Source organism: Bubalus kerabau, chromosome 17 (genome assembly GCF_029407905.1).
Source record: "Bubalus kerabau isolate K-KA32 ecotype Philippines breed swamp buffalo chromosome 17, PCC_UOA_SB_1v2, whole genome shotgun sequence".
Taxonomy (NCBI): domain Eukaryota; kingdom Metazoa; phylum Chordata; class Mammalia; order Artiodactyla; family Bovidae; genus Bubalus; species Bubalus kerabau.
Genome location: NC_073640.1, coordinates 65,608,175 through 65,631,093, shown reverse-complemented (window position 1 = coordinate 65,631,093; position 22,919 = coordinate 65,608,175). Strand labels below are relative to the sequence as shown.

The 22,919-nt window shown below is 48.2% G+C and overlaps 1 protein-coding gene across 1 annotated transcript; it reads left to right on the top strand.

The window, feature by feature from the left end:
* Positions 1 to 1,693: 1,693 nt before the first annotated feature.
* Positions 1,694 to 22,915, top strand: NLRP12 (NLR family pyrin domain containing 12). The gene is made up of 10 exons (XM_055552779.1): positions 1,694 to 1,982; positions 2,842 to 2,922; positions 4,282 to 5,965; positions 9,617 to 9,787; positions 11,035 to 11,205; positions 13,692 to 13,862; positions 15,370 to 15,540; positions 16,697 to 16,864; positions 19,836 to 20,006; positions 20,488 to 22,915. The coding sequence occupies exons 1-10, from the start codon at positions 1,694 to 1,696 to the stop codon at positions 20,573 to 20,575; spliced, it is 3,165 nt and encodes a 1,054-aa protein (XP_055408754.1). The 3' UTR covers positions 20,576 to 22,915.
* Positions 22,916 to 22,919: the final 4 nt, after the last annotated feature.

Below are 22,919 nucleotides of genomic sequence, written 5' to 3'. Positions count from 1 at the left end.
CACTGGCTCCCTGGACATCCTTGGTGGAACAGTGGATAAGGGGCTTCCTGGGTGGCTCTAGTAGTAAAGAACCTGCCTTCCGATGCTGGAGATACAAGAGACGTGGGTTCGATTCCCTTGGTTGGGATGATTCCTTGGAAGAAGGCATGGTAAACCCCTCCAGCATTCTTGCCTGGAGAATCCCACAGACAGAAGAGTCTGACAGACTACAGTCCATAGGGTCGCAAAGAGTCAGACATGACTGAAGTGACTTAGCATGCAGGCATGCACAGTGGATAAGAATCTGCTTGCCAATGCAGGGGACGTGAGTTTGATCCCTGGTCAGTGAAGGTTCCATGTACCATGGAATAACTAAGCCCGTGTGCCAGAACTACTGACCATCTCCCTAGAGCCTCTGCTCCACGACAAGAAGCCACCACAATGAGAAGCCTGAGAACCACAAGGAAGAATAGTCCCCACTCGCCACAACTAGAGAAAGCCCACATATAGCAATGAAAAATCAGCACAGCCAAAAATAAATAAATAAACCTTTAAGAAAAAAAAGAATATCCAATTATAAGATCCCTCCTTTCTCCCCATCCAACCTAAATCTTTCCCCAGCATAAACACCTGATAGCTATTTGAGCTACATCCTTCTCCAGACTGCATCTTCTTGGGGGTTGGGGGTGGGGGGGGGTGCACTGCGTGGGGTCTTAATTGTGGCAGGCTGGCTCCAGAGTCTGTGGGCTTAATTCCCCCAGCAGGGATCATACCCACACTCCCTGCCCTGGAAGAGGGATTCTGAACTCCAGGATCACCAGGGAAGTCCTGACTATGCCCTTTTCATTCATCTGAGGGCAGCTTCCTGGTCTGAAGGAGATGAGATGTCTACCTCTGCCCTTGTTTAGCTGTGTGATGGTGGAGAATCCATGTACCCCTCTGAGCTTCCGTCTCCCTCATCAATACCTGGAAGAAAAATTTGCTCCCCTTCACCCACATCTCATGTTCACATTTGCTCCCATGACATTGGTTAATGCAAGCGACACAGCCAAGTCCGATATCATCGGAAAGGAGGTCTAATTCTCCCACGAGGAAGCGTGCATGCTAAGTTGTCTCAGTCATGTCTGACTCTGTGCAACCCCTTGGACTGTAGCCCACCAGGCTCCTCTGTTCATGGGATTCTCCAGACAAGAATACTACGGTGGGTTGCCATGCCCTCCCCCAGGGGATCTTCCCCACCCAGGGATTGAACCCACCTCTCTTATGTCTCCTGCATTGGCAGGCGGGCTCTTTACCACTAGCACCACCAGGGAAACGTCCCCTCACCCCCAAGGGCAGTAACTACTTTGATCGTTAGATCTACCTCGGACCCAGTGAGGCAAGGAAGACAGCAGGCAGGACAAAGAGTGTTTGGTCCAGGGAGCGGGGAAGAAGGAGAGAAGTGAAAGTCTTCCTCACTACCACTCAAGACCTCCTGCGATTTCCCAATCTGTCTCCACTTCCTCCTCTTCAAAATGGACCTGTTGGTGAGGTGAGGGTGTGGTGGGGAGGGGTGGGAAGGAATAGAAGCGGGAGGAGGCACTATTTCAACAGAAGGGCTGTCTGGGCGTTCACAACACTGCCTGTGGTGATCAGAGCTGGGCATGTGGACTCACTCCTCCCGGGTATAGAAACACCCCTCCAGCCTCTCTCCTGGAGGGCCCACAGCGCCCCCATGTCCCCAGCCCGGCTCAGGAGTGACCTGGGTCGCCTCTGCACCTACTTGGAGGAACTGGAGGCCGTGGAGCTGAAGAAGTTCAAGTTATACCTGGGGACTGCGACAGAAATGGGGGAGGGCAAGATCCCCTGGGGGCGGATGGAGCCGGCGGGTCCCCTGGAAATGGCCCAGCTGCTGGCGGCTCATTTCGGGCCACGGGAGGCCTGGCTGCTGGCCCTCAGCGTCTTTCATCAGATCAACAGGAAGGACCTGTGGGAGAGAGGCCACAGAGAGGATCAAGGGAAGGGTAAGGAGGTGGTGGTGGCCCGGGCTGAGGCTGCCACCCACTGATTCCCTTCTTCTGTGTTTTTATTTTGCTGTGTTTTTTTCAAGATTTTTCTCCTGCTTCCTGTTTTAAAAATTAATTAATTAATTTGTCTGCACCTGGTCTTACTTGTGCCATGCGGGGTCCTCGTTGTAGCATGCCAGTTTCTCTCTGTAGTTGCCTGCAGGCATGTGAAACCTTAGTTCCCCCACTGGGGATTGAACTTGTGCCCCTTGCATTGGAAGGCAGGTTCTTAATCACAGGATCACTGGAGAAGATCACCCCTTCTCCTTTGATGATTGGTGGGCTCCTAAGAGCCACCTCTAACCCATCCCCCTGGCCTTTGTTCGAGCTGCCTGGAGTATCTCCCTCTATCTTCTTCACCTGGAAAACTCCTATTCATCCATCAGAACCCTGAAGGCACTACTTTCTCTGTGATTCCTTTACTCATTTTCTGCCCCCCCCACCCCCACTCAATCACCCTGGCTGTCTTGGAAACCCCACTTTTTATACTAAGTGCTTAATAAATATATATTTTGGAGTCCATGAAAGAAGATGCTCAATAAATAAGTATCAAATAAAAAATATGCCAGGTACATATTATAAAAGACATTTCAAAAATGCTAGTTTCTGGTGTGGGGCTGAAGGGGAGGAGGACTCCAAGCCAACTCAGAATGCCCTGGCTGAGGGATTAATCAGATGGATGGAGGTGCCAATCACTATGATCGACACCTACGGGCAGTGAGTTATTACCATGTAGACAGTTTGATGTAATGGAAGTTACTGTTGTGAAGGGCTAGTTAGATACGTGCCAGCTGATCTGGCAAAATTCCTCTTCCAGACGCTCCACCTGGTGGCCCACCCTCAGTGGGCAGCGAGTCAGCATGTTCTCTGGACGTCTTGGCTGCCGCTCCGAGAAAAGGTGAGCCACGAGCCATGTAAGCTGGTGCAGCCACTATGGAAAACAGCATGGAGGTTCCTCAGAAAACTAAAACTAGAATTACCATATGACCCAGCAATCCCACTCTTGGGCATATACCCGAACAAACTCTAATTCAAAAAGATACACGCACCCCTTTGCTCACAGCAGCACTCGTCACAGTAGCCAAGACATGGGAATGACCTAAATGTCCATCGGCAGTTGAATGGATAAAGATAAATATATATATCACATCTTCTTTATCCATTCCAGCCTGAAGAAGCTGGAATGCTATTCAGCCATGAGAAAGAATGAAATCAGGCCATTTGCAGCAACATAGATGCAACTAGAGATTATCGCACTAGGTGAAGTCAGAAAGACAAATACCATATGATATCATTTATGTGTAGAATCTAAAATATGGTGCAAATGAACCTATCCACAAAACAGACTCACAGACCTAGAGAACAGACTCCTAATTGCCAAGGGGGAGGTGGGTAGGGGAGGGAAGAACTAGTTTTGGATTAGCGGATCCAAACTAGTCTATGTAGGATGGATAAACAAGGTCTTACAGTATCACAGTGAAGTATATTCAGTATCCTGTGATAAATCATAATGGAAAAGAATATTTAGAAAAAGAATGTCTATATGTGTATAAGTGAGCCGGTTTGCTGTACAACAGAGATTGGTACCACACTGTAAATAAATCAACTATCCCTGCCGGTGTGCTCAGTCATGTTTGACTCTTTCGAGACCCCATGGACTGTAGCCCACGAGGCTCCCCTGTCCATAGTATTTCCCGGGCAAGAATACTGGAGTGGGTTAACATTTCCTTTTCCAGGGAATCTTCCCAAGCCAGAGACTGAACCCACATCTCCTTCACTGGCAGGCAGACTCTATCACTGGGTCGCCTATTAACGTGAAGTGTGAAAATCGCTCAGTTGTGTCTGACTCTTTGTGACCCTGTGAACTGTAGCCCACCAGGTTCCTCTGTCCATGGAATTCTCCAGGCCAGAATAATGGAGTGGGTAGCTGTCCCCTTCTCCAGGGGATCTCCCCAACCCAAGGATGGACCACAGGTCTCCCGCATTGCAGGAGGATTCTTTACCATCTGAGCCACCTGGGAAATTAAAAAAACAACAAAAAAAGAACAGTTCCTATGTTGATGCTTCTGCTTCCCACAAGGAGGCAAGATCTGTGGTGTTGTACCAAAGTACCAAAGTTCCCAGGCTCCATCTAGAAAAGACTTCCAAGGTCATCGTAAAGCAAATAGTTCTCTAGACCACAGTTTGCATTAATGCATGCATTCATTAAAGGCTGCTGACCATATATCTTTCACGGTCCTTCATTCCTCTCTGTTAGATCCCCAGGAAACCTACAGGGACTACGTCCGCAGGAAATTCCGGCTAATGGAAGACCGCAACGCGCGCCTGGGGGAGTTCGTCAACCTCAGCCACCGGTATACGCGGCTCCTCCTGGCGAAGGAACACTCCAGCCCCAGGTGGGCCCAGCAGAAGCTCTTGGACACGGGCCGGGGACACGTGGGGACCGCTGGCCAACCGGCCAGCCTCATCCAGATCGAGGCCCTCTTCGAGCCAGATGAAGAGCGTCCTGAGCCCCCGCGCACCGTGGTCCTGCAGGGCGCGGCGGGCATGGGCAAATCCATGCTGGCCCACAAAGTGATGCTCGACTGGGCCGACGGGAAGCTCTTCCAAAACAGGTTCGACTACGTCTGCTACATCAACTGCCGGGAGATGAACCGGGGCACCACAGAGCTCAGCGTACGAGACCTCCTGGCCGGCTGCTGGCCGGAGCCCTGCGCTCCTCTCCAGGAGCTCGTCCGCGTGCCTGAGCGTCTCCTCGTCATCATGGATGGCTTTGACGAACTCAGACCATCCTTCCACGACCCGCAGGGCCCCTGGTGCCTCTGCTGGGAGAAGAAAGCGCCCGCGGAGGTCCTCCTGGGCAGCCTGATTCGTAAAAAGCTCCTGCCCGAGCTGTCTCTGCTCATCACCACGCGGCCCACCGCTCTGGCCAAGCTCCAGCGCTCGCTCGAGCATCCCAGGCATGTGGCGATCCTGGGCTTCTCCGAGGCCGAGCGCAAGGAGTACTTCCACAGGTATTTCCACGACAGGGAGCAGGCCAGCCAGGTCTTCAGCTTCGTGAGGGACGACGAGCCCCTCTTCACTCTGTGTTTTGTCCCCATGGTGTGCTGGGTGGTCTGCACTTGCCTCAAGCAGCAGCTGGAGGGAGGGGGGCTCTTAAGACGGAGGTCGAGAACCACGACGGCCGTGTACCTGCTCTACCTCCTGAGTCTGATGCAACCCAAGCCAGGGACCCCTACCCTGCCGTCCCCGCCCAACCGGAGGGGGCTGTGCGCCTTGGCGGCTCACGGCCTCTGGGAACAGAAGATCCTCTTTGCGGAGCGCGATCTCCGGGAGCACGGCCTGGACGCGGCGGACGTCTCTTCCTTCCTCAACATGAACATCTTCCAGAAGGACATCATCTGTGAGACGCTCTACAGTTTCATCCACCTGAGTTTCCAGGAATTTTTCGCGGCCATGCACTACGTCTTGGATGATGGAGCGAGCGGGTCCGGCCCCGAGCGGAACCTCAGCAGGTTGCTGACCGAGTACGCCTTCTCCGAGAGGAGCTTCTTAGCCCTCACAGTCCGTTTCCTGTTTGGACTCCTGAACGAGGAGACCAGGAGCTACCTGGAGAAAACGCTGGGCTGGAAGGTCTCGCCTGGCCTCAAGACCGAGCTGCTCGAGTGGATCCGCAGCAAGGCTCGGAGCGAGGGGTCCACCCTGAAGCAGGGCGCCCTGGAGGTCTTCGGCTGCCTGTACGAGCTCCAGGAGGAGGAATTCATCCAACAAGCCCTCAGCCACTTCCAGGTGGTCGTGGTCAACAACATCACCACCAAGATGGAACACATGGTGTCCTCCTTTTGTGTGAAGAGCTGCAGGAACGCCGAGGTGCTGCAGCTGTTCGGGGCTGCCTACCAAGCCGATGGAGAAGATGGGCTGAGATGGCCCCTGGCAACGTCGTAAGTATTTGCTGGGGCTCGCTCCCCGAGTTCATGCCCTTAGCCAAGTTCATGTTCTCAAAGTGGGTGATTTTTCCCTCCATCCTAGGAGATATTTGGCAATATGTGGAGAAGGATTTTGCTGTCACAGTTAGGGGAGATCAGACAGATGCTAGGGGTCTAGTGGGTGGAGGTCAGGGATGCTGCAAAAATATCCTACGATGCACAGGACAGCCTCCATCACTAACAACTATTTGGCTCCGAAGTGTCAACAGTGCCCAGGTCATTTTCTAGTTCTTAAACAACAAGAACAAAAACACTAACAGTTGCTCAGTGTGTCCAGCTCTTTGAGACCCCGTGGACTGTAGCCTGCCAGGCTTCTCTGTCCATGGGATTTTCCAGGCAAGAATACTGGAGTGGGTTGCCATGCCCTGCTCCAGGGGATCTTCCTGACCCAGGGATGGAACCCAGGTCTCATGCATTGGCAGGTGGATTCTTTACCACTGAGCCACCAGGGAAGCCCTAAGCAATACTTATGGGGACTAAATAGTGGCCCATGTCAAGGAGAATGTATCCAGTCAACATATATTATCCAGGGCCTTATATCTGTGGGCTGGGCTATCCTTTTTTTTCAGTTTTTTTTTTTTTTTCCTTGTCCTTGCCCTGCTGGGCTTAGGAGGTCTTAGTTCCCTGACCAGGGATGGAACCTGGGCCCCTGGCAGTGATAGCACACAGTCCTAAGCACTAGACCTCCAGGGAATTCCCAGTGATTTTTCTAAACTTACTATATGGTCTTTTTTTTTTTTTTTTTCCTTAAAAGTTTTTTCACGTTGAGGTGTAGTTGATTGACAATGCTGTGTTAGTTTCAGGTGTACAGCAAAGTGACTCAGATATATAATATGTATATATATATATACTTTTTCAGATTATTTTCCATTATAAGTTATTACAAGATATTGAGTATAGTTCCCTGTGCTATACAGTAAGTCCTTGTTGCTGGGCTTTTTTTTTTTTTTATAGATTGAAGACAGTATCAATAAGCCAGCCAGTGCCCCTAACAGAGCAAACATTCAATGGAGATGGAAGATAGACAAAGAATAGTAAATAAATCAATAGGCAAATGAAATGAAATTGATTAAGGTAGTTGCAAACAGTTATCTCTTAGGAAGAAAGTAAAACCGGGTAATATTATATAACAGACAGTGACTTGGAGGGGGAAGGGCAACATGAAAGGAGGTGGTCAGTGAAGGAAACTCTGAGCAAGTGACATTTTCTGTGTGTTTGTTTGGCTAGGACTTTGTTTTGGTTTGGGTTCCCTGAGGAATCACCTTAGAAGCAAAGATTTCAACATAAGTGGAGTGGAAAGGAAACATTCTTGTTCCCTCTCCTCTCTTAGGTTGTGAAACTGGGGACTTATAAATTAGACTTACAAAAGACAGAGATTCATAAGCTAAAAAAAGAAAAAAATAGAAGTATAGTGGCACGTCCATTACCACTTACACGTGAATGAACCCAGAAATGAGTAATCCAAAGGGATCCATAGAATTTGGGCTTAGGCATATATATATGGAACCTAGAGAGATGGCACTGATGAACCTATTTGCAGAGCAGCAATGGAGACACAGGCCGACAAAGGGAACAGACTTGTGGGCACAGTGCGGGAAGGAGAGGGTGAGAGGAGTTGAGAGAGGAGCATGGAAACATACATTGCCATATGTAAATTAGACAGCCGGTGGGAATCTGCTGTCTGACTCGGGAGCTCAACCTGGTGCTCTGTGACAACCTAGAGGGGTGGGATGGGGTGGGAGATGGGAGGGAGGTTCAAGAGGGAGGGGACATATATATACCTATGGCTGATTCATGTTGCTGTATGGCAGAAAGTAACATAATGTTGTAAGCAATTATCCTCCAATTAAAAATAAATTTTAAACAAAAAGAATTTGGACTTATGTACAGTTTTAACAAAAGAACAATACATTTTTAGGGCTATGACAAGACTTGAGTTTCCAGTGTGGCAAGCTGTGGAAAGGCATATATGTGGGAAAACTGATGGAATAATCGTTTGTGCAGTCTCACAATGATTTCATCAGCTTTGGAACTGCGGGGGAAGAAGAATCCTCTTCCTTCTTAGGGTCTCTGACTGGGCCTAAGAATTAAATTGACATAAGACAGCATAACAGGGGAAACACCCAAACTTTATTGAAAGAGAATGAAGACCGAAGAGCAGGTGATGCTGCTGGCCTGGGGACCACACTTGGGAACCACAAGTACAGATGAAAGGCTTCAAAGAGCTCCCTGGGGCTTTCCCTGGTGATCCAGTAGTTAAGACTCCATGCTTCTGCTGCAGGGGGTGCGGGTTTAATCCTTGTTTTGAACTTAGATCCCCCAAGCTGCATGCACTGCCAAAATAAATAAACCAATAAATTTAAAGAGCTCCCTGATAGTAACTCAATCAAGTAGTGGAGCTCTATGGTTTTCTGCCCTCTCTGAGTTGCTTGCTAATGCTTTTGGAAAAAAAAAAATTACAATGGAATATTTCAAATATACACAGAGTATTTATATAGAGATAGATAGATGAATATATATATTCATCATTTATTTGACCAGTTAGCAACATTTTGCCAAATGTGCTTCATATATTTTTCCCTGTCTTGCTTTTTATTTTTCCTCAAAAAAAAATTTTGGGGGGGATTGTTCCTGCTGGGCTTGTGGAATCCTATTTCCTCAACCAAGGATTGAACCTGTGCCCGCTTCCCTCACCATGGCATCATCATTCCTAAAAAATGAACAATTCCTGGGAATTTCCTGGTGGTCCAGTGGTTAGGGGACTTCCCTGATGGCTCAGACAGTAAAGCATCTGCCTACAATGTGGGAGACCCAGGTTCAATCCCTGGGTCGGGAAGATCCCCTGGAGAAGGAAACGGCAACCCACTCCAGTATTCTGCCTGGAAAATCCCATGGACGGAGGAACCTGGTAGGCTACAGTCCATGGGGTGGCAAAGAGCTGGACACGATTAAGCAATTTCATTTTCACTTTCCAATGGTTAGGGCTTCCTGCTGTCACTGCGAAGGGCCTGGGTTCAGTACCGGATTGAACCCAGGAATCTATCAGCATAGCAAAAAACAAAAGCAACAACCAAAAAACACAATTTCTTAATATCGTCTAATACTCAGTCTATATTCAAATATAGAGCTTCCCTGGTGCATGCGTGTGTGCTAGGTTGCTTCAGTTGTGTCCAACTCTTTGCAGCCCCGTGGACTGTAGCCCACCAGGCTCCTCTGTCCATGGGATTCTCCAGGCAAGAATACTGGAATGGGATGCCATGCCCTCCTCCAGGGGATCTTCCCGACCCAGGGATCGAACCTCTGTCACTTACATCTCCTGTATTGACAAGCAGGTTCTTTACCACTAGCGCGGCCTGGGAAGCCCTCAGGCTCAGTGGTAAAGAACCCACCTGCCAATGCAGGAGACACAGGAGATGTGGGTTTGATCCCTGGGTTGGGAAAATACCTGGGAGAAGGAAATGCTAACCCACTCCAGTCTTCTTACTGGGAAATTCCACAGACAGAGGAGCCTGGCGGGCAAAGAGTGGGAGATGACTGAGGGACTGAGCACATGTGCAAGGACCAAACATCTTCGTAAACCGACCATCCTGTCTGTCCTTCCCGCAGCCCCGAGAGGCACGTTTTACCCGACATCTACAGCGAGCAGCTGGCTGCTGCCCTCAGCACCAACCCCAGCCTGGTGGAGCTGGCTTTGCACAGCAACGCCCTGGGAAGCCGGGGGGTGAAGCTGCTATGTCAGGGACTCAGTCACCCCAACTGCAGACTGCAGAACCTGAGGTGAGTCCAGGCTGGTCTGTGAGCTTCTGGGGGCCCTACTGTTCCATCTCAAGGGGCTCCATCAGAAACAGCATAGGACGGAACTTCCCTGGTGGTCCAGTGGTTAAGACGTCCAGCTTCTACTGCCAGGGGCACGGGTTTAAACCCTGGTTGGGGAGCTAAAATCCTGCAAGCAGCGTGGTGTAGCCAAAAAACAAAAAATCATAGGATGATGTTTGCTTGGGCTCCCATAAGAAAGCACCACAGGCTGGATGACTTAAGTGATGGACTTTGATTTTCTCAAAGCTGTGGAGGCTGGAAGCTCCGGCTCAGCGTGTCGGCAGGCTTGGTTTCCTCCGGGCCCCTCTCCTTGCCTTGCAGACAGCCACCTTCTCCCTGTGTTCTCTCAGGGTCTTTCTTCTGTGTGTGTCTCTGTCCTAATCTCCTTTCCATAGAAGGACACCAGTCATATTGCACCAGGGTCCACCCTCATGACCTCACTTTAACTTAATTACCTTCTTGTAGTGATGGAGAAAAGAAGAGAGAATGGGGAGAGGAGGAATAAATTAGGGGGTGGAGATTAAAATATACACACTCTGTTGTTGTTTAGTTGCTGATTCAGGTCCCACTCTTTGCGATCCCATGGACTGTAGTCTTGGCAAGAATACTACAGTGGGTTGCCATTGCCTTCTCCAGGGGATCTTCCCAACCCGGGGATTGAACCCACATTTCCTGCATTGGCAGGTGGGTTCTTTACCTCTGAGCCACCAGGAAAGCTCACATATAAAATAGATAACCAACAAGGATCTACTCTAGAGAACAAGGAACTCTACTCAGTATCTTATAATAACCTACAAAGGAAAAGAATCTGATATATATATATATATATTCATATATGTATTCATAAAATTTTTATATATGTATATATTTGGTATAGCTGAACCACCTTGCCTTGCTGTATACCTGAAACTAACAGAACTTTGTAAACCAACTATGCGTGCTTAATCGCTCAGTTGTGTCTGACTCTTTGTGACCCTGTGGACTACAGCCCACCAGGCTCCTCTGTCCATGGGATTCTCCAGGCAAGAATATTGGAGTGGTTGCCATTCCCTCCTCCAGGGGATCTTCCCAACCCAGGGATCGAATCTGCATCTCTTACATCTCCTACGTTGGCAGGCGGGTTCTTTACCACTAGTGCCACCTGGGAAGCCCCTTTACAAAACAACCCCAAACGAAATCACCTGGCTCTTTTCTTCTTTGCGTCTCAGGTTGAAGAGATGCCAAGTTTCCAGCTCCGTCTGCCAGGACCTGACGACCGCACTGATCGCCAACAAGCACTTACTGAGGATGGACCTCAGTGGCAATGCCCTGGGGCTGCTGGGTGTGCAGCTGCTTTGTCAGGGCCTCCAGCACCCCAAGTGCAGGCTGCAAGTGGTGCAGTGAGTGTCCCGCCCCCCCTCCCTGGGAACACATCCTTCACCTCTGTGACCTCCTGGGACAAGCTGGTTGTGTCCCGGGGCCTGAAGCATCTCCCCAAATGCCAATCCCCAAACCCCTACCTCTCATCACAGCTGCCCTTAGACCCGTGACCTGAGATGCCACCTCTCCTGGACTCTGCACTTTGTGTGAGTGTGCTGAGTCACTTCAGTCATGTCTGACTCTTTTGCCACCCCATGGACTGTAGCCCACCATGTTCCTCTGTCCATGGGATGCTCCAGGCAAGAATACTGGAGTGGGCTGCCATTTCCTCCTCCAGGGCATCCCCCCAACCCTGGGTTCGAACCCAAATCTCCTGCTTGGCAGGCATATTCTTTACCACTGAGCTCGAATTAGAGCTGCCCTTAGACCCTTGACCTGAGACCCCTGCTCTGGACTCTGCATTTTGCAGAACCTGTTTCTGGCCTCTTCTGACCCCAGTCATTTCCACATGGTGAGGAGTCCCTGGGGCCACCTGCCCACCCAGAACCCACACCCTATTTATTGACCACATCCTGAGTACTCAGAACCCCAGAGGTCTCCATGCAAAGATCCTTTTCTTGTGCAACTTCCTTTTTCTTCAGTGCCACTGTTTTCCAAAAAACACCCTGCCTTCCCCCTCTGTGTCTTCGTAACTACTTCATTACTACTACTCATAAGAACGCTCCATTTTTTCCCCATTTTTTAAGACTTTTTCTTTTTTTTGATATGGACAACTTTTAAACTCTTTATTGAATTAGTTACAATATTGCTTCTGTTTTGTATTTTTGTTTTTTTGGCCACAAGGCATGTGGGATCTTAGTTCCCCGACCAGGGATCAAACCCAGACCCCCCCAGTGGGAAGGTAAACTCTTAACCGTTGGACCTCCAGGGAAGTCCCCCAACACTCTACTTCTGACACTTATGTGTGGAGTTATCCCCACACGAAGGCATGTGACGCCAACTGGGTGTCCTGGAGTTTAACTTGGTTCTAACACTATCTACCTGGAGATGGCGTCAGAGTAAGGCTTCATTGCCTGGAACCTGTGTCCCCTGCATTGCAAGGCAGATTTTAACCACTGGACCACCAGGGAAGTCCCATGTTTTTGCTTTTGTTTTATCACTTAGGAAATTAGAGATTTAGGAACTCTGTGCCAGGAGCCAGAGCAGAGACCTGTGTGTGTGTGTGTGTGTGTGTGTGTTTTCTATTATCTCACTGCCCCTCATCTTATTCTTCCAAATCAACTTCTATTTACCCTTCAAGTACCAGCTCAAATCCTCCCAGAGAGTCTTCCCTCACTGCACACCATTTGCCAAAGCTGGGTGAGGAGGCCCCTCCACCAGGATGTTCAACAAACAGTAACTCACGTAGATGGAGCACTGACCATGTGTCAGGCTGGTTCTACACCCACTGCCTTTAATAAATTATGTAATCCTCACAACAACCCTGAGGCCGGCATAATTATTATCCTTATTTTAGTCTGTGACTTGAGACCTGGTGGCACATGTAACAGAAAGCTGAGACCTGATGAAAACGCTCCTGAGGGAATTCCCTGGTGGTTCAGTGGTTAGGACTCTGTCCTTTCGCTGCTGAGGGTCAGGGTTCAATCCCTGGTCTGAGAACTAAGGTCCCACAAGCCACTATGGGGTGCAGCTAAACAAACAAAAACCCCAAAAAGCACAACAAAATGCTCCCTTGAGGTCAAAGTATGGGGGGTGGGGAACAGGTTGTTGAACCCTAGAGACCCTGCTCTGAACTATTACTCTGTGTACTGCCTCCATGAGACCACCTATGTGTGTGTGTGTGTGTGTTGCTTAGTTGTGTCCGACTCTCTGCAACCCCATAGACCGCAGCCCACCAGGCCCCTCCGTCCATGGGATTCTGCAGGCAAGAACAGTGGAGTGGGTTGCCATTTCCTTCTCCAACAGGAACTGTAGAAAGAAAGAAAGTGAAGTCACTTAGTCATGTCTGATTCTTTGCGACCCCATGGACTATAGCCTACCAGGCTCCCCCATCCATGGAATTTTCCAAGTAAGAGTACTGGAGTGGGTTGCCATTTCCTTCTCCAGAGACCACCTATACTGGATCATAATTACTCACTCATTTATCTTATTAGACAGGATTCTCTATCTGGAAGTGACAAAATCCTGTTTGTCTCTGTAATTTTAGGGACAGTTGTAGGTTCATGTCCAGCTCTTTTGAAACCCCATGGACTGTAGCCCACCAGGTTCCTCTGTCATGGAGTTTCCCAGGACCCAAGAAAGAATACTGGAGTGGGTTACCATTTCCTCCTCCAGGGGTTCTTCCTGACCCAGGGATCGAACCCATGTCTCTTGCATTGGCAGGCAGGTTCTTTTCCATTGAGCAACCAGGGAAGTATATCGGCTGATTCGATGGGCCAGGGCAGAAACCATCAGGATGTGGAAAAGCAAGATGGTTCCCTCTTCAACTCTTCTCTTTCCTCCCAAGGTTGAGGAAGTGCCAGCTGGAGGCCGGGGCCTGCCAGGAGCTCGCATCTGTTCTCAGCACCAGTCACCATCTGCTGGAGCTGGACCTGACAGGAAATGCACTCGAAGACTCAGGCCTGAGGCTCCTGTGTCAAGGTTTGAGGCACCCAGTCTGTAGGCTACGGATTTTGTGGTGAGTTCTACCGGTGTCTCTGTGAATCTGACTCCTCTAGGACCTCATATGGGCTTCACTGTGGCTCAGAGAGTAGAAGGAGACCCAGGTTCAAACCCTGAGTGGGAAATATCCTCAGGAGAAGGGAATGGCAACCTACTCCAGTATTCTTGTCTGAGAAATCCCATGGACAGAGGAGCCTGGCAGGCTACAGTTCATGGGTTTGCAAAGAGTCAATCACAACTGAACACACACACACAGTTATTTTTAATTTTTTGAGGAACCATCATACTATTTTCCGTAGCCACTGGACCATTTTACATTTCCACCAACAGTGCAAAGAGGTTCCAATTTCTCCATATCCTCACTAACACCTGTTGTTTTCTGTTTTTTGGATAATGTCTATCCGAACGGGTATGAAGTGATATCTCACTGTGCTTTTGACTTGTGTTTTCCTAATGATTAATAATGTTGAACATTTTTTTTCGTGTGATTTGTGGCCATTTATATGTCTTCTTTGGAGAAATGTCTATTTAGGCCTTCGGCCATATTTCAAACAAGTTGTTTATTTGAAAACATTACTTTTAAGATTGGGGGCAGCCATTTGCAGCAACATGGATGGACCTAGAGATTATTATACTAAGCAGTCACTCAGTGTTGGGGATTTTTTCCCCGGGACTTGGAAACGACGAACCTGAAAGAATGACACTCGGACAGTCTCTTGCAAGGACTGACAAGTTTATTTCTGCAGTCAAGCCTTTTTATAGAAGCGGGAACAAAGAGCTTAGAATATACAGCCAACAGAATGCATACAGGGTTAACATCTAATCAGTAAAAATATTTCAAGGACAACGCACTCTAAATGACCCATGTGCTTATCCCATAACTCATTTTCTCAAATAACATCCTTAATATTTATTATTATATCTTGGCGCCGGGCATAACCAAAGGCAGGAAATGTTTTTCTGCCCGCAGCACACCAAGCCGGGATATTTCTGGCCCTTTGCCATTTTCCCAAGGACTTCCTCCAACCGGCTAGTTTGTACTGTGCTTCCTAACAACTCAGAAAGAGAAAGTCAAATAATATCACTTACAGGTGGGATCTAAAATGCTATCACTTATATGTGGAATCTAAAATATGACACAAATAAACTTATCTATGAAACAAAGAGAGTCACTGTTGCAGAGAACAGACTTGTGGTTGCAAAGGGGAAGGCGGGGTGGAGGAGGGAAGGACCGGGAGTTTGGGGTTAGCAGATGCTATTATAAACTGCATGGATAAACAAGGTCTTACTGTACAGCACAGGGAACTATATTCCACATCCTGTGATAAACCATAATGGAAAAGAATATGAAAAAGAACACATACGTATAACTGAGTCATTTTGCTACCCAGCAGGTACTAACAGAACATTGTAAATCAAGTCTACTGTAATAAAACTTTTTAAAAAGATTGGGGGAAGGGAGGATAGCATCAGCATTGTACAGGAAACACTCCCAAACATACGCCAAACTGGATTTTCTGCAGGTTGAAGATCTGCCTCCTCACTGGTGCTGCCTGTGAAGACTTGGCGTCCACCCTCCACGTGAACCAGAGCCTGGTGGAGCTGGACCTAAGCCTGAATGACCTGGGGGATCCCGGGGTGCTGCTGCTGTGTGAAGGCCTCAGGCACCCCCAGTGCAAACTCCAGACCCTCCGGTGAGTCCCCGCTTTCCTCACTTTCCTAGGAGTCCAAAGTCACAATTCCTGCCCTCCTGCCTGGGCTCAGGGGGGCTGTCTCCCTCCCTCCTCTCCTAACCTCTAGCTCCCTCGGCCTCCTGTCAAAGGTTTTTCTGCCACAGGGCCTTTGCACAAGCAGTTCCTGCTTCCTGGAATGCACTCCTTTTTTTTTCTCTCTTTTAACATTTATTTTATTTATTATTTATTTATTTAGCCGCCCCCAGGGTCTTACTTGCAGCATGCAGGATTTTTAGTTGTGGCATGCAAACTGTTAGTTGTAGCATGTGGGATCTAGTTTCCTGACTAGGGATCAAGCCCAGGCCCCCTTCATTGGTAGCCTGGAGTCTTAGCCACTGGACCACCAGGGAAGTCTCCCTGAGATGCACTTCTGCTCTGATTTCTCCTTTTTTTCACCCTGATAATACCCGTTTCATCTGTTAGGATCCAAAGCAAATGCTTCTTCTTCATGCACACCTTCTCCAACCCCTAGATAAGATTACTTTTAGGATCCTATTTGACCTTATTTTTCTCCTCAGTGTCACTTATCAAAATTTGTGAGTGTGTTGTTGTATTCCAGAAGTACAGGAACAACACACTGTGGCAACAACGTGTTCCAGTGACTAGCATAAGATCTGGCTCAGAGATTATATTTTTAAATGATGGAACAGATGAAAAAGCAAATTTAAAAAAAAGAAAATAAGGAATTCCCTGGCAGTCCAGTGGTTAAGACTCTACACTTTCACTGCTGGGGGCTGGGGTTCAATCCCTAGTTGGGGGACTAAGACCCCAGAAGCTGCTGGATGGGGCAAAAAAAAAAAAAAAGCAGCAGGACTGTCAATTTCATCTTGCCCCTCCCCCATTCCCTCTCCCCACCTGTAAACACTAGTTTGTTCTTATCTTTGAGTCTGCTTCTTTTGCATAATATTCTCTAGTTAATACGGTAGCATTTTCGACCCCATTAAGCTGAAGACATCTGGGAATTCCCTTGTGGTCCAGTGGTTAGGACTTCCTGCTTTCACTGCTGAGGACCGGGATTCAATCCCTGGAGGAAGAAGTAAGATCCAACCCCTCTCATTCCCCCAAAAAACTTCAGAAGAAATGAGACAGCTCTCTCCTGTGCTTAATGTCTTCCCAGGCTCCGCATTTGTCGGCTCAGCTCTGTGGCCTGTGAGGGTCTCTCTGCTGTGCTTGGGGTCAGCTCCCACCTTCGGGAGCTGGACCTGAGCTTTAATGACCTGGGAGACCGTGGCATGTCCTTGCTGTGTGAGGGGCTGCGACACCCCACCTGCAGACTCCAGAAACTGTGGTGAGTGGCTGGGAGGCAGGACTGCTGGGTGTGATGCTGGTCCCTGGCAGGGGTGGGAGGGGATCTGTCCTTATCTTTTTTTCTATTGGACGGTTATCCTTCCATGCCTCCATCTCTCTGGAAGATACGAGATGCTCAGAGGTGGAAAGAAAAGCTGTGTGAATGAGTCGCAGAGTAATTCATCCTCTGGAATACAAATAGAGAGGCTAAATTTTTCCATCCAGTCATTGCCTCTAAACATGTTCTGTAAAACTCCCCTGTTCTCTGGGCATTTACTTGGGCAGATTTATAGCTTTCTGGTAACCTTTATGTAATAAAAGTTCAATCTGGGGCTTCCCAGGTGGTCCAGTGGCTAATAAGGCTCCTCGCTCCCAATGCAGGGGGCCTGAGTTCAATGCCTGGTCAGGGAACTAGAACCCACATGCCTCAACTAAGACCTGATGCAGTCAAATAAATAATAAATAAATAAATATATTTTTTTAAATTCAGTCTGGTCCAGAATAAACTTCAGTCAAATGTTAATGAACCTTTCTTCCTTCCCCTTTCTCCCAATACCAGCCCATCCCTTCCTCCCAAAAGACTTAGAATGAGAGGAGGCTGTGTCTATTTTTTTTAATTAATTGTGTTAATTAATTATTTTTGGCTGTGCTGGGTCTTCACTGCTTTTCTCTAGTTGCAAAGAGCAGGGGCTACTCTTTGTTGCGGGGCAAGGGCTTCTCATTGCCTTGGCTTCTCTTCCTGGGAGTCTATGCTGGTGGCTCAGATGGTCAAGAATCTCTTAGAGGCTCTAGGCAGGCAGGCTTCAGTAGCTGTGACTCACCGGCTCTAGAGCTCTGACTCAGTAGTTGTGGTTGCTCCCTGGCATGTGTGATCTTCCTGGACCAGGGATCGAACCCCTACTCCCTCCATGGGCAAGCAGATTCTTAACCACAGGACGACCAGGGAAGCCCAGGCTTATCTATTTTTAATTTTCTTCCCTTCGTGAATCTCTTGCTTATCTGGGGCCCTGGGTAACTGGAAATGAAGATGAGAGCTTAGGGATAGCAATGTCTCCCTTTTATTTATTTATTTTTGGCCACACTTGGGTCTTGCTTCCTGCGAGAGGGCTTTCCCTAGTTGAAGTACACAGGCTTCTCACTGTGGTGGCTTCTCTTTTTGTGGAGCACAGGCTCTAGAGCACGGACTCAGTGGTTGTGGCTCATGGGCTTAGCTGCTCCTCAGCATGCGGGGTCTTCCCGGACCAGGAGTCTAACCCACGTCTCTTGCACTGGCAGGTGGATTCTTAACCACTGGACCAAGGAAGCCCCATCTCTCCCTTCATTGGTGTGGCTAGGTTCCCTCTGGGATGTCAGTTCCACCCCCTCCCAGTCTGGCAGGTGTCCAAATGATACCTGTCTCATGGGGATCATATGTGTGTTCTCATGGGGACCCCAGAGGAGGTGCTCCTGACATGGAATGATCTGGGTCAAGCTTTCCACAGTCCCCTCCCCAGCTCTCACCATATGTCCTACTCGTGACCCTTCTGTGCCTGTGAGGTGGGTGATTATACATCACCCACCTGGGTCTTTCTCTTCCATTTCAAGTCTTGAACTGTTGCCTTATACATTGTTTGGAGGCACATATTGCTTCACAGCCTCAGCCAAAGATGAAAACATTTCCATCTAACATCCCAGCTACAACAACACTTCAATGCTACCTGTTTTTACTGTAACAGCATGGACTACAGGAAAGAAACACAATTGGACAGAATAGAAACCAGAGAAAATCAGATGGCATAGTGTTGGGTGGGGCAGGAAGCAGCCCAAATCATGCTGACTTCTTTAAAAAAAAAAAAAAAAAGAAGAAGAAGAAGATGGGGGAGAGCATTGATCAAGTTGTGTAACTGGAAGTGTAGGTTTCAGGTATGGCTTGATCTAGGCGTTCGGATACTTGATCTCCATTATCTTCTCTACTTATTGCTGTCTTGGCTCCATTAGGAGTTAAGGTTAGCCTTGATCCAATACATGGTGGCAAAATGCCTACAGCTCTTTAGATGACTTCTTTTCAGGTGCAAATTCTGAACAAAAAAATCTCTAGGGAAAGCATGATTCTGATTCACTGTTTTGGATGGATCCTGTGCCCAGAGGGAACCTCTCATGGTGGCTGGGGACAAGGAAACCAACCAGCTTAGCCCTTGACCCTATATCTACTGCTAGAGCTTGTAGACATTAATCCCTGAGATGGGGGTTTCAATGAGAAATTGGGATAGAATTACCAGAGGGAGAAATTCTTGGCTGCAGAACCAGGATATCCATTACAGATGGAGCTATGAATTGAGAAATCTTTTTTCTTTCTTTCTTTCTTCTTTTATTTAAAAAAATTAATTTTGGGGCTTCACTGGTGGCTCAGTGGTAAAGAGTCTGCCTGCCAATGCAGGAGACACGGGTTCAAACCCTGGTCCAGGAAGTCCTCACATGTCAGGGAGCAACTAAGCCTGAGTGCCACAGCTACTGATCCTCAGCTCGAGAGCCTGTGAGCCACAACTACTGAGACCATGAGCTGAACCAGCTGAAACCCAAGCTCTGCAACAAGAGAAGCCACCGCAATGAGAAGCCCGAGCACCACAGCTAGGGAGTAGCCCCCACTCACCACAACCAGAGCCCACACAGCAACAAAGACTCAGCACAACCAAAAATAAATAAAAATTAAAATAAATAAAAATAAATAAAATTAAAAGCTTTAATTTTTATCGGAGTATAGTTGCTTTACAATGTTGTGTTAGTTTCTACTGTACAGCAAAGGGGAGTGTCTTTAAATGCCTTTATGAAATGCTTTCCCTCACCACATCGGCCTTAACCTGGACTGATCTGATTCTAGTCTGCTTCTTTCTTAAACTGATCCCTAAAAACATCACCCTGATTCCCTATGAAGCTGACACTTTCCAACACGAACTGCTGACGTTGCTTCAACCACTTCTCGTCTTCTACAGGCTCGACAGCTGCAGCCTCACAGGCAAAGCTTGTGAGGACATTTCTTCTGCCCTGGGCGTCAACCAGACCCTCACAGACCTTTATCTGACCAACAACGCCCTGGGGAACACAGGTGTCAGGCTGCTGTGCGAGAGGCTGAGCCACCCGGGCTGCAAACTCCGAGTCCTCTGGTGAGAGATGGTCCCTGCCTCTGGAGGAGACGGGACCCAGGGCTTGAGGTCAGGAGTCAGTGTGCTCAGTCGTGTCCGACTCTTTGTGACCTCATGGACTATAGCCCGCCAGGCTCCTCTGTCCGTGGGCTTCTCCAGGCAAGAATACTGGAGTGGGTTGCCATTTCCTCCTCCAGGGTATCTTTCCCAGCCAGGGATCAAACCTGGGTCTCCTGCATTGTGGGAAGATTCTTTACTGTTTGAGCTACCAGGAGAAGCCCTTCCGTAAGATGATTACAAATTAAATTTGTTAAGACAGGCTAGGGTCTTAAAAATGGGGTGTAGCTTAGGGCAAGTTTATCTCCCAATAAGATTTGATTTACAATGATGAACTACTTAATGGAATTAACATATTGTAACCAAGCAGGATGTATGAGAGATTTGCTGTAAGGACTGAATGCCACCACAGTGGCCTGGAATATTTCCCTTCTTGTGTCCTCAGGTTGTTTGGAATGGACCTGAATAAAATGACCCACCGAAGTTTGGCAGCACTTCGAGTGACAAAACCTTACTTGGACATTGGCTGCTGAGTGGCTGGGCTGCTGGTTCTTCTCTTGAAGTCAGGACAGAAGAGGACCATCCCAGGACCCATGAATCAACAATGATCTCTGTCTCTTTACTTCCTCAAGAGACAAGATCCTCTGCAGGATAATCTTTGCTGCTTGGGGTTTGTGCGATTGCTGAGCAAGAGGGTGGAATTTTAGTTTGGAGAGTTGGTGCCATGGAGAGAATTCAGGGCAGGGTCCCAGATGATTCTAGAACACAGACTCTCAACTGAGGGTGATTTTTGTCAGCCCCCCTCCAGCCTCCCCCTTCCCAGGACACCCAGCATTGTCAGAGGACACTGGGCTGGGAGAGTTGTTAGTATCTTGTGAAGTCCTGCTATAAATATCCTAGAAAATAAAAATACACCAACAGTCCCCACGACAAAGTGTTAGGGAACTGTTGACCGTAATCACCCTCCTTGGCCAGGTCTGCTTGCCTGAGTTTTCTCACAACAGGAGGTCCCGATAAGGAACTTGGTGCTGCTTATTGGTTATCCATCTTAAATATAGCAGTATATTATCCATCCCAAACTACCCCTTCCCCCCATCCTTCCCTTCTGGCAGCCCTAAATTCATGAGCAAGCTGAACTAAGGGTAATCTGACCCACTTAAAGCAATCCCTAGGCTGTCATAAGGGCTTCCCAGGTGGCGCTAGTGGTAAAGAATCCACCTGCCAATGGAGAAGATGTAAAAGACACAGGTTTGATCCCTGGGTCAGGGAGATCCCCTGGAGGAGGACATGGCAACAGTATTCTTGCCCGGAGAATCCCATGGACAGAGGAGCTTGGCAGGTTACAGCCCATAGGGTCACAAAGAGTGAGACTGAAGGGACTTAGCACATGCACAGGCTGTCATAAAGCTGAAGGCTAAGGAAACTTGTGGGCATAAAAGTTGAGAGTACACCTTAAGGTGAAGGTATGAGTTTTCTGGCTTTGTAGTCAGAACTGTGTCTCCAGCATTGCAGGCGGATTCTTTACTGATGAGCCGCCTTAGTTTAAAACTAGCAACACAGGACTCCAGGACTTAATTACTGGACACTCAAGGTTCTGTGGCTGGAGTGGTTTGGGGAGGACTACAGGGCACAACTTCTCAGAGATGGGATGTCCCGATTATAATGGCCAGGATTTCCCACTACGAATGAGGTGTAACATTTAGAAATTGTAAGTCACCATTATGACACACCTGTAACTGTATCAACTGCATTTTAGTAGATTTCAGAATTACCCAATTATTACCAATAAAAAAAACTTTACATGAAGCTGTATCTCTAAATTCAATTCTAAGCACAAGAGTCCTGGCAACCGACTTTCCATATTTACCTATAGGTTAAGCATCTTGGCAAACTGCTAGCCCATTGATTCTAAGATCATAGTTCAGCCGCTTGAACTTCTTAACATTGAATGTTAAATAGCCAGACTGTTTAGTTGCTAAGTCGTGTCTGGCTCTTTTGGAACCCCATGGACTGTAGCCTGCCAGACACCTCTGTCCACATTTTCCAGGGAAGATTACTGGAGTGCGTTACCATTCCCTTCTCCAGGGGACCTTACTGACCTCTAGGACTAAACTCAAATCTTTTGTCTCCTGCATTAGCAGTTGGGTTCTTTACCTGAGCCACCTGGGAAGCCACATCAGATACAAACTGCTACTGTAGGCAGATTCTTTACCCCTCTGAACACCAGGGAAACCCTAAATTAACACCATTCATGCACTTGTTTCGGAGAAGGCAATGGCAACCCAGTCCAGTACTCTCGCCTGGAAAATCCCATGGATGGGGGAGCCTGGTAGGCTGCCGCCTATGCAGCCTACCAGGACAGGACTGAAGTGACTTAGCAGCAGCAGCATGCACTTGTTTAACTCTCTACCAATCTGTTTTGAGCTTGTCAGAAAGCTAAATCCCCTTTTTAACTGACCTTTTTAAAAAATAACTGGGTATTTTATGTCCCAGGTGCTACTAGCCAAAACTTGGGAAAAATATGTTGAGACCACGGCAGCCATCCCTAAAACACTATCGAGATGCTCCACCCCAGCTGCAGAGGGATGGAGGGTCACACAGGAGGTGAGAAGCAAGCAAAGAGCTTTATCTGCGGCTCACAATTTCTGATTCAATGAGCCATGTCCCCATCCCCGTGGTAAAAGTGCACCCACAAAACTAGTCCCTGGTCCCTAGTTTGGGAACGAGGAAGTTTCTGGACATACCTTGTGTGACCTTAGTCCCCAACCCAGGGAGATTGCTAGAGGGCTAGAAACCACCTCCAGGACTTAATCCTGAGCAACATGTTTTCCCCACTAGGGATCTTAGCTGCACCCTTAAGAATGGCCTTACCCAATT